This window comes from Hylaeus anthracinus, unplaced genomic scaffold, assembly GCF_026225885.1.
Source record: "Hylaeus anthracinus isolate JK02 unplaced genomic scaffold, UHH_iyHylAnth1.0_haploid 7447, whole genome shotgun sequence".
Taxonomy (NCBI): domain Eukaryota; kingdom Metazoa; phylum Arthropoda; class Insecta; order Hymenoptera; family Colletidae; genus Hylaeus; species Hylaeus anthracinus.
The window spans coordinates 1-1,434 of NW_026535450.1; the positions used below are offsets into that span (position 1 = coordinate 1).

The 1,434-nt window shown below is 37.7% G+C and overlaps 1 protein-coding gene across 1 annotated transcript; it reads right to left on the reverse strand.

The window, feature by feature from the left end:
• Positions 1–788: 788 nt before the first annotated feature.
• LOC128896171 (uncharacterized) lies at positions 789–1,369 on the reverse strand. The gene is given in 2 exon segments (XM_054159375.1): positions 789–1,090; positions 1,093–1,369. Coding segments are annotated over 2 exon segments (579 nt in total).
• Between the last annotated feature and the right edge of the window lie 65 nt (positions 1,370–1,434).

A 1,434-nucleotide genomic window follows, 5' to 3' on the forward strand; every position in this document is an offset into this window, starting at 1 on the left:
GAGCTTGCGCACAAGTTTGAACATTTATCTAGCGGAAACGACTATTGAGACGTCTCAAATTTGCATTATCGAGACAAAAATAGGACAGTACGCAAGCTCTTGCAGTTCCGTGTACGTATATAGTGATGTGGAGCTGTGTGAGTGCGTACGAGCGCATACAAGGCACGGGTGTACATTCTCTTAAGGGGGGAACCTGGTTTAGAACGCTAAAAATAAAGTGGTTTTTAAGAATATTTTTCAGGAACAAAGATAAAATAGAACTTCGCTAAACTTTAAGGGTGTGTTATTACGTGTGTGAAGAATAAAAAAAAAAAATTTTGTATTAGAAACTAGTGCTTTTTATTCCTGGTATTTACATAATCTTTATAAGCATTTCACCACGAAGAGTAACAGATTGTGTACAATGTGGCATATCCAATTCTTATCTGAAACAAAATAAATTGATTTTTTCTTTAATGTTATGTAATTTTGTCCTATATGAGCTAAAAAAAGAATGCAAAAGTATAAAATTGTACAAATTATGGGACTTTTAAGAAAAAAATTTGATATTCACGACAAAATCTCGACTTATTTGTAGAAAAAAAGTTATTTAATTTGATTTTTTTTCGGAGTTCTTAGTTCATAGAGGACAATTATTCATTATCTAACTAAAGATCCTTGGGAAAAGCCGATCGTTCAACTAGATTTTTCTCTATCGTGTACACAAATCCTCGAAACATGGTTTCGAAAAAAACGTGTTTGAAGTTTTCGATACAGAAAAGTAATAGAAAACTGACAGTAATCAGAGGTTAATCTGCTATACCAGGCCCATACAGCAAGCCTTCCGCTTCCTCATGAAACTCGTTTTGTTGCATTTGAAGCAGTCTGCGAGCTGTTCGACCCTCCTTCGTGCTGCTTGATCTGCGGCGCTCCTGCCTCGAGACTCGTTGCGCGTCGTGCGTATCGGCAAAAAATTTGCTCCGTTGTCCAACGTTTATTTTTAGTGCGTTCATTATTCGTAGGATGGCAGAGTACCCTTCATTAAAAATAGTGGCAGCAATGAAAACGGCAATTTCGATAATTTTTATGCCTGAATTTAAATGTTTCGGCGCCAGATTGTAGAATTGAAGTTTTCGTTCGAATTCTGGGTATGGCCACCTAAACATCGAATTAGCAGGTCTTCCTTCGAAAGTTCTTCGTAAATTGGTTATATGTGTTTAGCGACATCTGGATGAAGTGGTGGTGGATGGTTGAATAATTTTTCTTGATCTGCCGCCTGAGCCTTCCGCCACTCGCACCAGCTGTCGGCTCCGATCGGACAATTGTCATGAATCGGATTTTCATTTGTGGAACACGAATGGTGTAATGTTGCCATTACGGCTTTTCTCATATCGGTCACGGAATCTATATTTCGTCTTATCGCTAGTCCATAATACGTGGTTAACTTTTTAATTA